At 38.7% G+C, this 19,753-nt stretch overlaps 1 protein-coding gene across 1 annotated transcript in view; it reads right to left on the bottom strand.

The window, feature by feature from the left end:
• Positions 1-19,753, bottom strand: part of GRAMD1C (GRAM domain containing 1C) — a 103,323-nt gene that overhangs the window by 52,375 nt on the left and 31,195 nt on the right. Inside the window, exon 6 of the mRNA XM_003991642.6 lies at positions 8,552-8,632. Within this exon, the coding sequence (XP_003991691.2) occupies positions 8,552-8,632 (81 nt within the window). The remainder of the gene's footprint in view (positions 1-8,551; positions 8,633-19,753) is intronic.

Below are 19,753 nucleotides of genomic sequence, written 5' to 3'. Positions count from 1 at the left end.
CTGATTCAATCTCTTTTGTTGTTATAGGTCTATTCAGATTTTTCATTTCTACTTGAGTCAGTTGCAGTGTTTTATGACTTTCTAGTCACAAGTGTGTCCATTTCATTTAGACTAATTTGTTTGCATACAATGTTCATGGTAAGAATCCTCTTCATTTTGTTTTTTTTTTTAATATAAAATTTATTGTCAAATTGGTTTCCATACAACACCCAGTGCTCATCCCAACAGGTGCCCTCCTCAATACCCATCACCTACCCACCCCTCCCTCCCACCTCCTCATCAACCCTCAGTTTGCTCTCAGTTGTTTTTTTTTTTTTAATTTTTTTAACGTTTTATTTATTTTTGAGACAGGCAGAGACAGAGCATGAACAGGGGAGGGTCAGAGAGAGGGAGACACAGAATCTGAAACAGGCTCCACTCCGAGCTGTCAGCACAGAGCCCGACGCGGGGTTGGAACTCACGGACCGCGAGATCATGACCTGAGCCGAAGTCGGCCTTGTAACCGACTGAGCCACCCAGGCACCCCTGCTCTCAGTTTTTAAGAGTCTCTTATGTTTTGGCTCCCTCCCTCTCTAACCTTTTTTTTTTCTTCCCTCCCCCCCATGGGTTTCTGTTAAGTTTCTCAGGATCCACATAAGAGTGAAAACATATGGCATCTGTCTTTCTCTGTATGACTTATTTCACTTAGCATAACACTCTCCAGTTCCATCCACGTTGCTACAAAAGGCCGTATTTCATTCTTTCTCATTACCACGTAGTATTCCATTGTGCATATGAACCACAATTTCTTTATCCATTCATCAGTTGATGGGCATTTAGGCTCTTCCCATAATTTGGCTATTGTTGAGAGTGCTGCTATAAACACATAGGGATACAAGTGCCCCTATGCATCAGCACTCCTGTATCCCTTGGGTAAATTCCTAGCAGTACTATTGCTGGGTCATAGGGTAGATCTATTTTTAATTTTTTGAGGAACCTCCACACTGTTTTCCTGAGTGGCTGCACCAGTTTGCATTCCCACCAACAATGCAAGAGGGTTCCCATTTCTCCACATCCTCACCAGCATCTATAGTCTCCTGATTTGTTCATTTTAGCCACTCTGACTGGGGTGAGGTCATATCTGAGTGTGGATTTGATTTGTATTTCCCTGATTAGGAGCGAGGTTGAGCATCTTTTCATGCGCCTGTTGGCATCTGGGTGTCTTCTTTTTTAAATTTTTTTTTCAACGTTTATTTATTTTTGGGACAGAGAGAGACAGAGCATGAACAGGGGAGGGGCAGAGAGAGAGGGAGACACAGAATCGGAAACAGGCTCCAGGCTCTGAGCCATCAGCCCAGAGCCTGACGCGGGGCTCGAACTCACGGACCGCGAGATCGTGACCTGGCTGAAGTCGGACGCTTAACCGACTGCGCCACCCAGGCGCCCCTGGGTGTCTTCTTTAGAGAAGTGTCTATTCATGTATTCTACCCATTTCTTCACTGGATTATTTGTTTTTCAGGTGTGGAGTGTGGTGAGCTCTTTATAGATTTTGGATACTAGCCCTTTGTCTGATATGTCATTTGCAAATAAATATCTTTTCCCATTCGGTTGGTTGCCTTTTAGTTTTGTTGATAGTTTCCTTTGCAGTGCAGAAGCATTTTATCTTCATGAGGTCCCAATAGTTCATTTTTGCTTTTAATTCCTTTGTCTTTGGGGATGTGTCAAATAAGAAATTGCTGCGGCTGAGGTCAGAGAGGTTTTTTCCTGCTTTCTCTTCTAGAGTTTTGATGGTTTCTTATCTCACATTCAGGTCCTTTACACATTTTGAGTTTATTTTTGTGAATGGTGTAAGAAAGTGGTCTAGTTTCATCCTTCTGCGTGTTGCTGTCCAGTTCTCCCAGCACCATATGTTAAAGAGTCTGTCTTTTTTCCATTGGACATTCTTTCCTGCTTTGTCAAAGATTAGTTGGCCATACTTTTGTGGGACTAATTCTGGAGTTTCTATTCCATTCCATTGGTCTATGTGTCTGTTTTTGTGCCAATACCATGCTGTCTTGATGATTAGAGCTTTGTAGTAGAGCCTTAAGTCTGGGATTGTGATGCCTCCTGCTTTGGTCTCCTTCTTCAAAATTACTTTGGCTATTCAGGATCTTTTGGGGTTCCACACAAATTTTAGGATTGCTTGTTCTAGCTTCAAGAAGAATTCTGGTGCAATTTTGATTAGGATTGCGTTGAATGTGTAGATTGCTTTCGGTAATATTGACATTTTAACAATATTTATTCTTCCAATCCATGAGCACAGAATGTTTTTCCATTTCTTTATGTCTTCTTCAATTTCCTTCATAAGCTTTCTATAGTTTTCAGCGTACAGATCTTTTACATCTTTTGTTAGGTTTATTCCTAGATATTTTATGCTTCTTCGTGCAATTGTGAATGGGATCAGTTTCTTTATTTGTCTTTCTGTTGCTTCATTGTTAGTGTATAAGAATGCAACTGATTTCTGTACATTGATTTTGTATCCTGCGACTTTGCTGAATTCATGTATCAGTTCTAGCAGACTTTGGTGGAGTCTATCGGGTTTTCCATGTATAATATCATGTCATCTGCAAAAAGTGAAAGCTTGACTTCATCTTTGTCAATTTTGATGCCTTTGATTTCCTTTTGTTGTCTAATTGCTGATGATAGCACTTCCAACACTATGTTAACAGCAGTGAGAGAGGACATCCCTGTCGTGTTCCTGATCGCAGGGGGAAAACTCTCAGTTTTTCCCCATTGAGGATGATATTAGCTGGGGGCTTTTCATAAATGGCTTTTATGATGTTTAAGTATGTTCCTTCTATCCCGACTTTCTCGAGGGTTTTTATTAAGAAATGATGCTGAATTTTGTCAAATGTTTTTTCTGCATTGACAGGATCATATGGTTCTTATCTTTTCTTTTATTAATGTGATGTATCATGTTGATTGATTTGCGAATGTTGAACCAGCCCTGCATCCCAGGAATGAATCCCACTTGATCATGGTGAATAATTCTTTTTATATGCCGTTGAATTCGATTTGCTAGTATCTTATTGAGAATTTTTGCATCCATATTCATCAGGGATATTGGCCTGTAGTTCTCTTTTTTTACTGGGTCTCTGTCTGGTTTAGGAATCAAAGTAATACTGGCTTCATAGAATGAGTCTGGAAGTTTTCCTTCCCTTTCTATTTCTTGGAATAGCTTGAGAAGGATAGGTATTATCTCTGCTTTAAACGTCTGGTAGAACTCCCCTGGGAAGCCATCTGGTCCTGGACTCTTATTTGTTGGGAGATTTTTGATAACTGATTCAATTTCTTTGCTGGTTATGGGTCTGTTCAAGTTTTCTATTTCTTTCTGTTTGAGTTTTGGAAGTGTGTGGGTGCTTAGGAATTTGTCCATTTCTTCCCGGGTGTCCAGTTTGTTGGCATATAATTTTTCATAGTATTCCCTGATAATTGCTTCTATCTCTGAGGGATTGGTTGTAATAATTCCATTTTCATTCATGATTTTATCTATTTGGGTCCTCTCCCTTTTCTTTTTGAGAAGCCTGGCTAGAGGTTTATCAATTTTGTTTATTTTTTCAAAAAAACCAACTCTTGGTTTCATTGATCTGCTCTACAGTTTTTTTAGATTCTATATTGTTTATTTCCGCTCTGATCTTTATTATTTCCCTTCTTCTTCTGGGTTTGGGGTGTCTTTGCTATTCTGCTTCTATTTCCTTTAGGTATGCTGTTAGATTTTGTATTTGGGATTTTTCTTGTTTCTTGACATAGGCCTGGATCGCAGTGTATTTTCCTCTCAGGACTGCCTTCGCTGCATCCCAAAGTGTTTGGATTGTTTTATTTTCATTTTCATTTGTTTCCATATATTTTTTAATTTCTTCTCTAATTGCCTGGTTGACCCACTCATTCTTTAGTGGTTGTTTAACCTCCATGCTTTTGGAGGTTTTCCAGACTTTTTCCTGTGGTTGATTTCAAGCTTCATAACATTGTGGTCTGAAACTATGCATGGTATGATCTCAATTCTTGTATACTTATGAAGGGCTGTTTTGTGACCCAGTATGTGATCTATCTTGGAGAATGTTCCATGTGCACTCGAGAAGAAAATATACTCTGTTGCTTTGGGATTCAGAGTTCTAAATATATCTGTCAAGTCCATCTGATCCAATGTATCATTCAGGGCCCTTGTTTCTTTATTGATCCTGTGTCTAGATGATCTATCCATTATTGTAAGTGGAGTATTAAATTCCCCTGCAATTACCACATTCTTATCAATAAGGTTGCTTATGTTTGTGAGTAATTCTTTTATATATTTGGGGCTCCCGTATTCGGTGCATAGACATTTATAATTGTTAGCTCTTCCTGATGGATAGACCCTGTAATGGTTATATAATGCCCTTCTTCATCTCTTGTTACAGCCTTTAAAGTCTAGTTTGTCTGATACAAGTATGGCTACTCCAGCTTTCTTTTGACTTCCAGTAGCATGATAGATAGTTCTCCATTCCCTCACTTTCAATCTGAAGGTGTCCTCAGGTCTAAAATGAGTCTCTTGTAGACAGCAAATAGATGGGTCTTGGTTTTTTATACATTCTGATACCCTATGTCTTTTGGTTGGAGCATTTAGTCCATTTACATTCAGTGTTATTATAGAAAGATATGGGTTTAGAGTCATTGTGATGTCTGTAGGTTTCATGCTTGTAGTGAAGTCTATGGTACTTTGTGGTCCTTGCAACATTTCACTCACAGAATCCCCCTTAGGATCTCTTATTAGTGGTTGGTTTAGTGGTGATGGTTTAGTGGTTTAGTGGTGATGAATTCCTTCAGTTTTTGTTTGTTTGGGAAGACCTTTATCTCTCCTTCTATTCTGAATGACAGACTTGCTGGATAAAGGATTCTCGGCTGCATATTTTTTTCTGTTCATCACATTGAAGATTTCCTGCCATTCCTTTCTGTCCTGCCAAGTTTCAGTAGATAGGTCTGTCACTAGTCTTATCGGTCTCCCTTTATATGTTAGAGCATGTTTATCCCTAGCTGCTTTTAGAATTTTCTCTTTATCCTTGTATTTTGCCAGTTTCACTATGATGTGTCATGCAGAAGATCGATTCAAGTTACGTCTAAGGGAGTTCTCTGTGCCTCTTGGATTTCAATGCCTTTTTCCTTCCCCAGATCAGGGAAGTTCTCAGCTATGATTTGTTCTAGTACACCTTCAGCCCCTTTCTCTCTCTCTTCCTCTTCTGGGCTTCCTATTATATGGATATTGTTATGTTTGATTACATCACTTAGTTCTCTTATTCTCCCCTCATACTCCTGGATTTTTTTATCTCGTTTTCTCAGCTTCCTCTTTTTCCATAATTTTATCTTCTAATTCACCTATTCTCTCCTCTGCCCCTTCAATCCGAGCTGTGGTCACCTCCATTTTATTATGCACCTCATTTATAGCATTTTTTAGCTCCTCCTATTTCTTAGTCTCTTGATCTCTGTAGCAATAGATTCTCTGCTGTTCCCTATAATTTTTTCAAGCCCAGCGATTAATTTTATGACTATTATTATAATTCTTGTTCCATTATATTGCTTAAATCGTTTCTGATCAATTCGATAGCTGTTGCTACTTCCTGGAGTTTCTTTTGAGGAGAATTCTTTCGTTTTGTCATTTTGGATAGTCGCTGGGGTGGCATGGAACTGCAGGGCACTTCCCCTGTGCTGTCTGGAGTAACTTGTGTTGGTGGACGGGGCCACAGTCAGACCCGATGTCTGTCCCCAGCCCACCACTGGGGCCACAGTCAGACTGGTGTGTACCTTATCTTCCTCTCTCCCAGGGGCAGGACTCACTGTGGAGTGGTGTGGCCCCTGTCTGGGCTACTTGCACACTGCCAGGCTTGTGGTGCTGCTTTGATGGGATCTGGCGTATTAACCGGGGTGGATCCATAAGGTGCACAGGGGTGGGAGGGCAGGCTCAGCTAGCTTTGCTGTGGGTGGTCCCCTGTAGGAAGGGCCCTGCAGCACCGGGAGGGAGGCCAACCTGTCGGAGTTAGAATCCACAGAAGCACAGCATTGGGTGTTTGCGCAGTGCACAAGCAAGTTCGGTGAACTGGTTCCCTTTGGGGTTTCAGCTGGGGGATGGGAGAGGGAGATGGCACTGGCCAGTGCCTTTGTTCCTGGTCAAGCAGAGCTCTGTCTTCCAGGGCTCTACACCTCTCCCTCTGTTGTCCTCTCACCCTCCCACTCTCTGAGCAGAGCTGTTGACTTACAATATTCCAGATGTTAAGTCCCGCTGGCCATCAGAACTCATGCAGTCCGGCCCCTCCACTTTTGCAAGCCAGACTCAGGCTCTGCCTTGCCAGGCGGGCTGCCCCTCCACTGCCCTGGCTCCATCCCGCCAGTCCGTGTAGCGCGCACCGCCTCTCCGCCCTTCCTACCCTCTTCCGTGGGCCTCTTGTCTATGCTTGGCTCCAGAGAGTCCGTTCTGCTAGTATTCTGGTGGTTTTCTGGGTTATTTAGGCAGGTATGGATGGAATCTAGGTGATCAGCAGGACGAGATGAGCCCAGCGTCCTCCTACGCCACCATCTTCCTGAATCCTCTTCATTTTGTAGGGTCAGTAGTAATGTTTCCAGTTTCACTTCTGAATTTAATAATTTTAATATGTTTTTCTTGTTCAGTCTAGCTAAAAATTGTCAACTTTATTGATCTTTTCAAAGAAAAATCTTTTGGTTCTGTTGATCATCTTTTTGAAATCTCTTTTTCATTCACTTCTGTTCTAATGTTTAGTACTTCCTTGCTTCTATTTCCTTTAAGTTTAGTGTGTTTTCTTTACTCTAATTTCTTAAGGTAAAAAGTGAGGTTATTCATTTGAAATCATTCTTCTTTTATAATATAGATATTTATAGTTATAATATCCCCCTTTTAGCACTGCTTTAACTGTACCTCATGAGTTCTAGTATGTTGTCTTTTTGTTTTCATTTAACTCAAACTATGTTCTAATTTATCTTGTGAATTCTTCTTGGACTCTGGTTATTTAGGAATGTTCTATTTAATACCCACTTTTTATGAATTTCCCAAACATCTGTTATTGAGTTCTAATTTCATTCCATTGTGGTCCACTGTATTATTTCAATACTCTTGAATTACTAAGGTTTCTTTTATGGTGTAGCATATGGTCTGTCCTGGAGAATGTTCCATGTATACTTGAGAAGGATGTGTATTCTGTTTTGACAGGACTGTCCCTTAGATGTCTTTTAGTTCTAGCTAGATTATAGTTTTGTTCAAGTCTTCTGTTTCCTTGTTGATCTCCTTGGTTGTTCTACACATAATTGAAAGTGGGGTGTTGAAATCTCCAACTATTATTGTTGAATTGTCTGTTTCCCCCTTCAATTCTGCCAGGTTTGTTTCATGTATTTTAGGGCTCTGTTATTAGGTGTATATAAGTTTATAAATTGTTATGGATTGACTCTTTTAGTATTATAAAATATTATTCCTTGTCTCTATTAATTTTTGTTTTACAGCCTATTTTGTTTGATACTACCGCAGTCACTTCAACTTTCTTTTGGTTACTATTTGTATGGTATATTTTGTTTCCATCCTTTTATTGTCCATCTGTTTGTATCTTTAAATCTAACATATTTCATATAGACAGCATATAGTTGGATCAAGTTTTTTTTTTCATTCTTTCTGCCTACCTCTGCCTTCTGATTAAAGTGCTTAATCTTTTATGTTTAATGATTTAATGGCTATGTTTAATAGCCATTTTGCTATTTTTTTCTATGTGTCTTATATCTTGTTTGTCCCTCTATTCTTCCATTACCGCCTTCTTATGTATGAAATAGATCTAGTGTACCATTTTAATTCCCTTGATATTTCTTTTACTATATTTTTAAAGCTATTTTCTTGGTGGTTACCCTGAGGATTTGCAGTAGTCCCTCCCCCCTTATCTACAAGTTCAGTTTCCCCAGTTTTAGTTACCCGAAGTCAATCACAGTCAGGAAGTAGACTGTCCTCCTTCTGACATACCATCAGAATAAGTAGCACAACAATACATCACATGCTATGTCATTCACCTCACTTCATTTCATCATGCAGTCATTTGATAATCTCATATCATCAAGAAGAAAGATGAGTATAGCATAATAAGGTATTTTAAGAGAAAGAAAGATACCACATTCACGTAACTTCTATTATAGTATATTGTTACAATTATTCTATGTAATTAGTTATTTTTATTAATCTCTTACCATGCCTAATTTACAAATTAAATTTTATCATAAGTATGCACATATAGGAAAAAACATAACATATATATTAGTTTCAGTACTGTCTGCAGTTTCAGGCATCCACTGTGGGTCTTGGACCATATCCCCTACAGATAAAGGGGAGACTACTATACAATCAACATCTTAACATAACTATGGATTCTATTTTGCTTCGAGTTTCTTCTTGGAATTTCAATAGTCTAGTCAAAATTAACTCCAAAAACATAAAAAGGAACTTTCAACTCACACTGTTGAGGTACACATTGGGATGTTGCCATTATAGTAAGTACCCGCCTCTGATATGAACACTTACCTTGTCTAATAGTACATTCTGCCACAACCTAAAGATACTGAGGTAACTTCTGTCTCTGGCACCAAAAGATGTAAAGAAAAACTGCAAAGAAAATCAGAACGATGATTTTAGTGTCATAAAAAAAAAGTGGGAAGGAGTGTCATAAGGATCTGTTGGCACTTGTTATGGTGAAAGCAAACTAATATGACACCATTACCTACTTTATATTTAAAAAAATGTTTTTAATGATTATTTTTGAGAGAGAGAGAGAGAGAGAGAGAGAGAGCGTGGGAGCAGGGAAGGGGCAGAGAGAGGGGGAGACACAGAATCCAAAGCAGGCTCCAGGCTCTTAGCTATCAGCACAGAGCCCAATGTAGGGCTTGAACACATGATCCATGAGATAATGACCTGAGCCGAGTTGGATGCTTAATCGACTGAGCCACCCACGTGCCTCTATATATTACTTTTGTTTCACTCTTTGCTAAAAGAGAAGAAAAACAGGTAACTGGTACATGAACGAGGTATCTTTAAAAATTGTATCTTACAGGAAGTACAATTTTATCAATATTTACTCAGGAAAGGAACTTGAAATAGGTAGATATTTATGTACATGTAATTTAACTATTAAAATAATCTTCTTAAAAAATTTTTTTACATTTATTTATTTATTTTGGGAGAGATGACACATCGTGCAAGCAGGGGAGGGACGGGGCGGGGGGGGGAGAGAGAGAAAGAGAGGGAGAGAGAGAGAGAGAGAGAGAATCCCAAGCAGGCTCCGCACCACCACCATGGAGGCTGATGTGGGGCTCAAACCCACAACCAGTGAGATCATAACCAGAGCTGAGATCAAGAGGCAGATACCTAATCAACTGAGCCACCCAGGTGCCCTATTTTAAAGATCTTAATTTCAAATAATATCATCTTTCATAGTCTTCTGAAAAATCCAGAAATAGTTAACTTCTACTAATTATATATATAACACTCCCATGTTAAAACTTAACTTTGCTTTAAATGCTATAGAAAAAAATAGCATGTTTCAATCTATAATTCTATGTTTGGTTTTAGCTCTATTTCTTCCTCTGCATTTAATTGATTTTGCAAAGTCACGTTTTGAAATAGGCTTTTATGAGAAAATCTGACAAGTGACAGCACTAACGACAGTCTCTCAGTGTATCATCTCTTCCGACCCCATAGTTAGTGACTTCATGATTGAGTGGTTATTTTTAGGGATGAGAAAGCTCAGTTGTTGTTTGATTTGTTAAATAACATGTCAAACAAATAATGTTTTGCGTGTTTATACTTTTCATAGAAAGATTTTAAAGTGCTATTTTCTAGTTAGTAAATTGAAATGTTGCTATATATATACTCCATAAAGGAAAACTTTTCATAACAAGCATATATCTAGATTTTCCAAATATGATTACATACATAATATGTAACTTAACGACGACTACTTACTATCCTCTATCTCATTTTCTTAAACCCAAATCATTTTTTTTTTGTATTTTTTGTATTGTAATAATCTTGCAACCTTTTTGTTCAGGTATATAGATAAGAAAAACCTCCTCATCTCTCTTTCACCACTGTCTTATGCTTACTAATTCCCACATCTTAAACTAAATAATTTGTAATCTACTTTATCCACTCATGTATACAATCTATCACTTAGTTCTACAGGTCTTAGTTCCTTGGGTCACTTTTCTTTTCCTTAGTTTCCTCATCTGCAAAATGGGAATAACTATAGTAGCAAACTTTTGTAAAAATTAAATGAGAAAATATATGTAAAGAACTTAACACAGTGTCTTAGAACAAATACATTCAGCAAATGCCAGTTGTTATTAAAATTAAAATGCTTGACCCTGAAATTTCACCAAATATGTGAGGAAAAGTCATACATGAGCTCTAGAAGGCATGGTCAGGCTGTTCACTGCAGCACTGGTGGGTAATAACAAAATGTTGGAAATGAACTAACATTAGAACAAGGAAACCATGGTAAATTCATTCTATGAAATACTACACAACACATGTATAAACAGAAATAGCTCTATCTGTATGTGCTAACTTGTAACTCCAAAAACTGTTAAGCTCTTTTTAAGAAAGGAAAACTGAAAAACAACATGTATAAGATAGAATTTGCTTTTAAAAACGAAGCAGAGGAGGAGCCAAGATGGCAGAAGAGCATGGAAATTTTTTCTGCACCTCACGTCCATGATATACAGCAAGATCAACACTGAACTATCCTGCAAACCTAGAAAACTGATATGAGGATTAACACAACAATCTGCACAACCTGAACCACAGAACTCAGCAGGTACAGAGCATGGAGAGGTAAACTGGGGAAGAGAGAAGCTGCGGAGGGCAGGGATCTGTTTTTGCTTGCAGAGAGAGGACAGAGATGCGAGGAGAGTATGGGAAAAGCACCCCCCGCCAAAAGCAGCTAGAGAGAAAGTGGAAACGTGGAAACAGCCTCAGGCATTGAACTATAAAGGGCGAAAGAGGAGGGTTTAAATTGCATTAAGACTCTACAAACAGGGGGAGCACAGAGTCTGAAACTCCACAGCTCAATACCTGGTGGTGCTCTGGTGGGAAAGGCGAATCCCCAGGAGCAGAGTGGACTGCAGGAGATCCTCAGGTCACACAGGGAGAAGTGGTTCCACTACTTGAAGGACATTTGGTAGAGGCTGTGCGGCCACCCAGTCCCAGCAGACCCCAGGGAACGACCACATTCACTGGTGCTAGAACAAGGTCATTAAGGGTGAAGCCTGGTGCCAGACATGTGTTGTGATTTTCCACAATCCCTAAAATGCTGCTGCTACACGATTGCGTGAACTTTTTCTGGGGCGGACTGGCACCCAGCAGCAGTCGATGGGCATCAGCAGCAGCATGGACCTGCGAACATTCCTGGATGTGGCTGACACCCGGCCATTGCTCGGTGAGACCCTCTCCCAGAGGATGTGAGAGGGTCAAAGCTTCAGTCCCTCAGAAGTGAGGGGTCGGGGAACAGAGCCACATCTGAGATAAAACTCAGGAGGGAGGTGCCTCCTGGCAACCTGATGGTTTGGACACAGACAATGTAAAAGCAGGAAGTGGACAGAAGCCAGGGACAAAAGACAGGTGCACAATTACTGGTCGGGGAGAGCACACAGTTCTGATACTAGAGACTGGGTAGCTGGGTGACACCATTTTCACCCCTCCTGCACATGCGCATACAGACCTACAAGCACCACAACAATCCACCCCCAGTAAGCTAAGTGGTGCCATCTAGTGGAGAACGGAGCCATTACACTAAGCCCAGACCAACTGGGCCAACCTCCCTCTTTAGGATCACCACAAATCTCTCCGCCTGCTTAGTTTATGGACTATAAAGTACTTCATACTTTGACTTCTAGGAGAAAACATGTAATTTCAATTGTATTTCAGTCTGTTTGCTGCTCCATCTATTCAATTGTCTTTTTTTTCTTTCTTTTTCATTTCTTTTCTTTTTCTTAAATACAGAAAGAGAAAAAACTTTTATTTTCAGTTTTTATTAAAATATTATTTTTTCTACTATATTTTTTACTTTTTGGTAAATTTTTCAAATTCTATTTCACTTCCATCATTTAATTTTATTCTATTTCACTGTATTCATTTTCTCAAATTTTCAAACGTTTTCCCTTTTTTTGTTTTTCTTTTTTTATTTTCTTTACTTTTTATCTTTTTTCCCCTTTTTCTCTAATCTATCAAGCTCCTTTCAATTACCAGACAAAACACACCAGTATCTAGCATCATTTATTTGATTTGTGTGTTTATGTTGCTTTTAATGTGTTAATGTTCCATTTTATTTTTTTTTTTACCTTATTAATTTTCTTCCTTCAAAATGACGAAACAAAGGCATTTGCCCCAAAAGAGCAGGAAAAAACAACAGCCAAGGACTTAATCAACAGAGATACAAGCAAGATGTCTGAAGCAGAATTCAGAATCACGATACTAAGAATACTAGCTGGGGTCGAAAATAGATTATAATCCCTTTCTGTGGAGATAAGAGAAGTAAAAGCTAGTCAGAATAAAATAAAAATGTTATAATTGAGCTGCAATCTCAAATGGCTGCCACAGCAGCAATGATGGATGAGGCAGAGCAGTGAATCAGCGATATAGAGGACAAATGTATGGAGAATAATGAAGCAGAAAAAAAGAGGGAGACTAAGGTAAAAGAGCACAATTTAAGAATTAGATAAATCAGTGACTCACTAAAAAGGAACATCAGAATCACAGGGGGTCCTAGAAGATGAAGAGAGAGAAAAAGGAGTAGACGGTTAGGTGAGCAAATCATAGCAGAAAACTTTTCTAACCTGGGGAAAGACACAGACATCAAAATCCAGGAAGCACAGAGGACTCCCGTAAGATTCAACAAAACCAACCATCAACAAGGCATATCATAGTCAAATTCACAAAATACTCAGGCGAGGAAAGAATCATGAAAGCAGCAAGGGAAAAGAAGTCCTTAATCTACAAGGGAAGAAAGATCAGGTTTGCAGCAGATCTATCCACAGAAACTTGGCAGGCCAGAAAGGAATGGCAGGATATCTTCAATGTGCTGAATTGGAAAAATATGCAGTCAAGAATTCTTTGTCCAGCAAGGTTGTCATTCAAAATAGAAGAAGAGATTTAAAGTTTCCTGGACAAACAAAAATGAAAGGCGTTTGTGACCACTAAACCAGCCCTGCAAGAAATTTTAAGGGGGACTCTCTGAGGAGAGAAAAGACAGAAAAAAAAAATACCAAAAGCAACGAAGACTAGAAAGGACCAGAGAACACCACCAGAAACTCCCAACTCTACAAGAAACATAATGGCAATAAATTCATATTTTTCAATACTCACTCTAAACATCAATGGACTAAATGCTCCAATCAAAAGACATAGGGTAATGGAATGGATAAGAAAACAAGATCTATCTATATGCTGTTTACAAGAGACCCACTTTAGACCTAAAGACACCTTCAGATTGAAAGTAAGGGGATGGAGAACCATCTATCGTGCTAATGTCGCCTAAAGAAAGCCAGAGTAGCCATACTTATATCAGACAATCTACACTTTAAAATAAAGACTGTAACATGAGATGAAGAAGGGCATTATATCATAATTAAGGGGTCTATCCACCAAGAAGACTTAACAATTGTAAACATTTATGCTCCAAATGTTAAGCACCCAAATATATACATCAATTAATCACAAACATAAAGAAACTCACTGATAATAATACCATAATAGTAGGGGACTTCAACACCCCACTTACAACAATGGACAGATCATCTAAACAGAAAATCAACAAGGAAACAATGGCTTTGAATGACACACTGGACCAGATGGACTTAACAGATACATTCAGAAAATTTCATCCTAAAGCAGCAGAATACACATCCTTCTCCAGTCCACATGGAACATTCTCCAGAATAGATCACACACTGGGACACAAATCAGCCCTCAACAAATACAAAAAGATCGAGATCATACCATGCATATTTTTAGACTACAATGCTATGAAATTTGAAATAAACCACAAGAAAAAATGTGGAAAGATAAGAAATACTTGGAGACTACAGAACATCCTACTAAAGAATGAAAGGGCTAGCCAAGAAGTTAAAAACGAAATTAAAAAGTACATGGAAGCTGATGAAAATGATAACACCACGGCCCAAAACCAAAGGTGATCATAAGAGGGAAGTATACAGCAATTCAGGCCTTCCTAAAGAAGGAAGATAGGTCTCAAATACACAATCTAACCTTACACCTTAAAGAGCTAGAAAAAGAACAGCAAATAAAACCCAAAACCAGCAGAAGACAGAAAATAATAAAGATTAGAGCAGAATCAATGCTATTAAAACCAAAAACAAGCAGACAAACGAAAAAACAAACAAAACAAAACAGTAGAACAGATCAATGAAACCAAAATCTGGTTCTTTGAAAGAGTTAACAAACTTGATAAACCCCCAGCCAGTTTGATCAAACAGAAAATGGAAAGGACCCAAATAAATAAAATCAAGAATGAAAGAGTAGAGATCACAACCAACACAGCAGAAATAAAACAAGAGAATATCATGAGCAATTACATGCCAATAAAATGGGCAATCTGGAAGAAATGGACAAATTCCTAGAAACATATAAACTACCAAAACTGAAACAGGAAGAAATAGAAAATTTGAACAGACCCATAACCAGTAAAGAAATCGAATTAGTAATCAAACTCTGCCAAAAAACAAGAGTCCAGAGCCAGATGGCTTTCCAGGGGAATTCTACCAAACATTTAAGGAAGAGTTAATGCCTATTCTCTTGAAGCTGTTCAAAAAAATAGAAATGGAAGGAAAACCTCCAAACTCTTTCTATGAAGCCAGAATTACCTTGATTCCAAAACCAGACAGAGACCCCACTAAAAAGAACTACAGACCAATTTCCCTGATGAACAGATGCAAAAATCCTCAACAAAATATTAGCCAACTGGATCCAACAATACATTAAGAAAATTATTCACCATGACCAAGTGGGATTTACATCTGGGATGCAGGGCTGGTTCAATATCCACAAAACAAACAATGTGATTCATCATATCAATAAAAGGAAGGGCAAGAACCATATAATCCTCTCAATAGATGCAGAGAAAGCATTTGACAAAATGCAACATCCTTGCTTGATAAAAACCCTTATGAAAGTAGGGATAGAAGGATCATACCTTGAGATCATAAATGCCATATATGTAAGACCCAACACTAATATCATCCTCAATGGGGAAAAACTGAGAGCTTTCCCCCTAAGGTCAGGAATAAGACAGGGATGTCCACTCTCACCACTGTTATTCAACATAGTATTGAAAGTCTTAGCCCAGCAATCAGACAACACAAAAAAATAAAAGGCATCCAAATCAGCCAAGAGGAGGTCAAACTTTCACTCTTCACAGATAACATGATACTCTATATGGAAAACCCTAAAGATTCCACCAAAAAACTGCTAGAACTGATCCATGAATTCAGCAAAGTTGCAGGATATAAAATCAATGCACAGAAAGTGGTTGCATTCTTATACACCAATAATGAAGCAACAGAAAGAGAAATCAAGGAATCGATCCCATTTATAACTGCACCAAAAAACATAAAATACCTGGGAGTAAATCAAACCAAAGAGGTGAAAAATCGATACACTGAAAACTATAGAAAGCTTATGAAAGAAATTGAAGAAGACACAAAAAAAAAGGAAAAACATTCCATGCTCCTGGATAGAAAAAACATATATTGTTAAAATGTCAATACTATCCAAAGCAATCTATATATCCAAGGCAATCCCTATCAAAATAACACCAGCATTCTTCACAGAGCTAGAACAAACAATCCTAAAATTTATATGGAACCAGAAAAGACCCCGAATAGCCAAAGCAATCTTGAAAAAGAAAACCAAAGCAGGAAGCATCACAATCCCAAACTTCAAGCTGTATTACAAAGCTGTAATCACCAAGACAGTATGATTCTGGCACAAAAACAGACACTCAGATCAATGGAACAGAATAGAGAGAACCCAGAAATGGACCCACAAACATATGGCCAACTAATTTTTGACAAAGCAGGAAAGAATATCCAATGGAATAAGGACAGTCTCTTCAGCAAGCGGTGCTGGGAAAACTGGACAGTGACAGGCAGAAAAATGAACCTGGACCACTTTCTTACACCATACACAAAAATAAACTCAAAATGGATGAAAGACCTAAATGTAAGACAGGAAGACTTCAAAACTCTCCAGAAGAAAGCAGGCAAAAACCTCTTTGACCTTGGCCACAGCAACTTCTTACTCAACACGTCTCCAGAGGCAAGGGAAACAAAAAGCAAAAATGAACTACTAGGACCTCATCAAAATAAAAAGTTTCTGTACAGCAAAGGAAACAATCAGCAAAACTAAAAGGCAACTGATGGAAAGGGACAAGATATTTGCAAATGACCTATCAGATAAAGGGTTAGTATCCAAAATCTATAAAAAACTTATCAAACCCAACACCCCAAAAACAAATAATTCAGTGAAGAAATGGGCAAAAGACATGAATACACACTTCTCCAAAAAAGACAACCAGATAGTCAACTGACACATGAAAAAATGCTTAACATCACTCATCATCAGGGAAATACAAATCAAAACCACAATGAGATACCACCTGACACCTGTCAGAATGGCTAACATTAACAACTCAGGCAACAACAGATGTTGGCAAGGATGCGGAGAAAGAGGATCTCTTTTGCACTGCCGGTGGGAATGCAAACTGGTGTAGTCACTCTGGAAAACAGCATGGCGGTTCCCCAAAAAATTGAAAATAGAACTACCCTATGACTCAGCAATTGCACTACTAGGTATTTATCCAAGGGATACAGGTATGCTGTTTAGAAGGGGCACATGCACCCCAATATTTATAGCAGCGCTATCGACAATAGCCAAAGTATGGAAAGAGCCCAAATATCCATTGATGGATGAATGGATAAAGAAGATGTGGTATGTATGTATGTATGTATATATATATATATATATATACACACACACACACACACACACACACACACACACACACACAATGGAGTATTATTCGGCAATCAAAAATAATGAAATCTTGCCATTCACAACTACGTGGATGGAACTATTATGGGTATTATGATAAGTGAATAAATATATAGGGTATTATGCTATGTGAAATTAATCAGTCAGAGAAAGACAAATATTATATGACTTCACTCATATGAGGACTTTAAGAACCAAAACAGATGAACATAAGGGAAGGGAAGCAAAAAAATATACAGACAGGGAAGGGGACAACAACATAAGAGACTCTTAAATATGGAGAACAAACAGAGGGTTACTGGAGGGGTTGTGGGAAATCGTTGCACCATATACTAACTAACTTGGATGTAAATTTAAAAAATAAATTTAAAAAATTTTTAAAAAAGCAAAAATATGTGTGTATGTATATACATACATACAACTATATGTTTATATATACATACACAAAGGAAGAAAGTCTAAAAAGATACATACCAAACTGGTAACAGTGTCTGCCTCTAAAAAAACATAAATAAATGGAATTGGGGGTTATGGCATGGACCAAGATGCTAGTTTAAAAACTGTTTGATGATGATTTTGTTAGGGAATGCAATGTATTCATGTATTAATTATAAAATTAAGACTATGCTTATTTAAGCTCTTCTTCTCTTCTTCAACAGCTCAGTCCTAAAGCTATTGGTAGAACAGAGAAAAGGAGGCATCCACACTGGAGGGGAGCGGAGGGAGAAAAGAGCTGCAGTAGCCCAAAACAATGTCAAAACCCAAAAAGAATGAGGAAGTTGTCCACATAGAAGGGTTGCCTTACATGGAGTATCAGAGACCAAGCAGGTAAGAAGGGCCTCCATATATGAGGGTGATCTGGAGCATGGTTTCAGAACAAGAACACGGTGAGGGGCCCAAGTCAGAGCCCATCAAGGGTGACCATGTAAAGAGGTAGACTGGTGTGGGTGGCAGAGCCCAAGCATGGCAGAGTGTGACCATGAACAGGAGCAGCCTACAAAAGCATGTCAGAGCTGGAGCAGGTGAGGGTGACACAGTGTGATAGAGTCCATGAGGGTGGTTTTGTGCTGGGGAGTCAGAGCCTGAAGAGGTGAGGGTGGCAACCACACACAGTGACAGACTGGCACAGAATATCAGAGCACAAGCAGGGAATGGAGGGCATCCCTTTAGAGGGTTGACCTGGCACAGGGTAAAGTGAGTGCAGGGAAGGTGCTTGGCAGAGGATGTCAGACCAAGCAGAGTGAGGAGTGCTTTCACATGGTGAGAGCACCTGTGTCGTGATGGGATGGGCAGCAACTGGACTGGAAAGTGTCAGAAACCAAGTCAGGTAAAAGGGCATCCATGTGGGGAAGGAGTGGCAAAGAAATGAAGTTTGATTACATAGAGGCCAACTGATCAAGTAAGTAAATATATTGAGGATAATGGGAGCCTGGCTTCTCACAGTCAGCGAAGAGAGTTACAAATATCAAAGGGAGGAAACAAAACTGAACTGTGTAGTGTTGGACAGGAATTAGAGAATTCAGAGTGAATTCTTGGTTTATGACAGATAAGTAGAAAGACACTGATGTACAAATGGCTATATATGTGTGTATATATGTAATTATATATACATTACATATACCCTTATTCTTACTATTTAAAGGGCTCAGGAATATGACACCCCAATAGCAATGAATACACTGGCTTCTAAATATCAGTCTTCCCTTAGAAGAAATCACAACTGGGGCCTGGGGGGCTCAGTCAGTTAAGTGTCCTACTCTTGATTTCAGCTTGAGTCATGATCTCATGGTTTGTGGGTTTGGGCCCCACACTGGGCTCTGAACTGACAGCATGGAGCCTGCTTGGGATTCTCTCTCCCTCTCTCTCTCTCTCTCTGCCCCTCCCCCACTCATGTGCATGTGCACACTCTCACTCTCTCTCTCTCTCTCCCAAAAATAAATAAACATTAAAAAAAAATAAGAATGAGAACTTTTTGGAGAAGTGACTGATTCCAGGGCTGAGGCAGAGAAAGCCTGGAACACCTTATGTCAAAAAGCAAGGAAATGCTCAAACAATACTAAGAATAATCAGAAGGTCACCAGAGCCACCTTAAGGGCCTGCAACTGTCCAAATCTGGGACAATTTGAGCATCAAAATAAATAATGCTAGTAATGGATTAGAACTCACTGAATAAAACAAGAAACTATGAGGACCTGCTGATATAAGTAAATGAATGAATAAATTTAAAGTTTGATGAAGAATTGTATATTTATATAGTTTCAGAGTAGCTTGCCACAAAATATTACAAAGGAAAACAGACTACAGTAAAGTCTGGCAGATTAACCATCTTAATCAAGTGATCCAAGTGAATATCGCCAATAATGGTAGAAGCTGAAGTCATGGGCCATCTGATAGGATGCAGTGTAAAGAACAGAGTATCACTTTCATGTCATTTCTGTCAACATTGCATAACCTACGTTTAGTTACAAGGAAATATTAAACAAACACAATTGAGGGATAACTTAAAAAATAACACCTGTAATCTTTAAAAGTATCAAGGGCACAAAAGTCAAAAAAGACTAAGGGACTATTTCAGAATAAGGAAATTAAAGAGCATGACAACTAAAAGTAATTATGTATTTCTAAACTGCATCTAATTGCTATAAAGGATGTTATTAGAAT

Source organism: Felis catus, chromosome C2 (genome assembly GCF_018350175.1).
Source record: "Felis catus isolate Fca126 chromosome C2, F.catus_Fca126_mat1.0, whole genome shotgun sequence".
Classification (NCBI taxonomy): Eukaryota; Metazoa; Chordata; class Mammalia; order Carnivora; family Felidae; genus Felis; species Felis catus.
Note: the sequence above shows the minus strand (reverse complement) of the source record. Positions and strands in the feature narration are given on the sequence as shown.